Below are 1,173 nucleotides of genomic sequence, written 5' to 3'. Positions count from 1 at the left end.
GGCTATTTAATTGATTTTCTTTAGCCAATGTCCAATGGAGACAATTTATTATGCAAGTGTGTGTCTATTTTCCTTCTAATGACTTATAGAAAATTATTAACTGTATACTTAGGAGATTCTCTTTCCAACCTTCTTATAAACTATCCTCTCATAATTTCAGTAACAACTTGATTATTTCTTGTTCCTTTCTGTGGAGGAAAGAAACAACTAGAGGTAATACAATGATGATATGAGGGGAAGAAGTATGCCTAGTGATTGCTGAAAGATGAGATTTCTGGCTCATGTGCCAGTAGTGACAACTTAGGGAAAAGGGTGGGATATGTGCTGTTGTGGTAAAAGTAGAAAAAGGTCTGGTCACTGAATGAACAGTCAGAGCCTAGGAGCAAAAAAGAATGTAAGTACGTAGAGATACGAATTAAAGAAAAGCTGGGCATGAAAATAAAATAAGGAATAGGGCTCAGAATAGGAACTAGGTTGCAATTCCTCAAGTTCTTCTCTTTCTTTTAATCACATCAAATGAGAGGAAAGTCTCCCTACCCCCACCCCCCATTTTTGGAATCTAATAGAGATAGAAATTTTTCTCCCCCATCACCTTCACCCTTCTCATGTTCCAAGTAAAGCATTTTGCTTGCAAGCAGAAATGGCAGATCTTAAATAATACAATTTGTAAACAGAAAGGCTGGGTTCTGTGTAAGTTCTCCTTTCTGTTAGCTTATATGGAAACTTGTTTTCATATGCTCCCAAAGTGCACTAAATCAGTTGGCAATACCAAGCACAAGGGATACACTTCATAATCTTTCTAAATGACTGGCAAGAGAACTGTCCTGGAGAAAAATGCCCCTGCTAACTCCTCCTTCCCTCTATCTCACTTCTATCATATTATCAAGAGATTAGAGTGGTGAATAGCAGAACACATCTCTGGTGAAAATTCTCATCAGACAAAGAAACATGATAAAACCCAGTAAATAGGGATTTCCACATCAGTTTCTATCAGGAAAAAACAAATAAATGTCTCACCTTTATATACAGTGGCTCCCTAAGATGATCAACCAGAATGCAAGCTTTTTCTTCCCACACAGGGTTGAGGTTCTTGTGTATTATCTTACTTCTAAAAACTTCTTTTCCTCCGATTTTAAACTTCACATATGGATCACTTGTCCCTGTTAAATAGAT

At 37.0% G+C, this 1,173-nt stretch overlaps 1 protein-coding gene across 4 annotated transcripts in view; it reads right to left on the bottom strand.

Annotated features, from left to right (window-relative positions):
• Positions 1 to 1,173, bottom strand: part of MCTP1 (multiple C2 domains, transmembrane 1) — a 409,939-nt gene that overhangs the window by 277,100 nt on the left and 131,666 nt on the right. For all 4 annotated transcript variants that reach the window (XM_011989444.1, XM_011989446.1, XM_011989445.1 and 1 more), the window contains one exon: positions 1,018 to 1,160. In XM_011989444.1, coding sequence (XP_011844834.1) covers positions 1,018 to 1,160 — 143 coding nt within the window. The remainder of the gene's footprint in view (positions 1 to 1,017; positions 1,161 to 1,173) is intronic.

The sequence above is a fragment of the Mandrillus leucophaeus genome, unplaced genomic scaffold, assembly GCF_000951045.1.
Source record: "Mandrillus leucophaeus isolate KB7577 unplaced genomic scaffold, Mleu.le_1.0 Scaffold353, whole genome shotgun sequence".
Lineage (NCBI taxonomy): Eukaryota > Metazoa > Chordata > Mammalia > Primates > Cercopithecidae > Mandrillus > Mandrillus leucophaeus.
The sequence above is the reverse complement of the archived record's forward strand: the minus strand, read 5'-3'. Positions and strand labels throughout refer to the sequence as shown.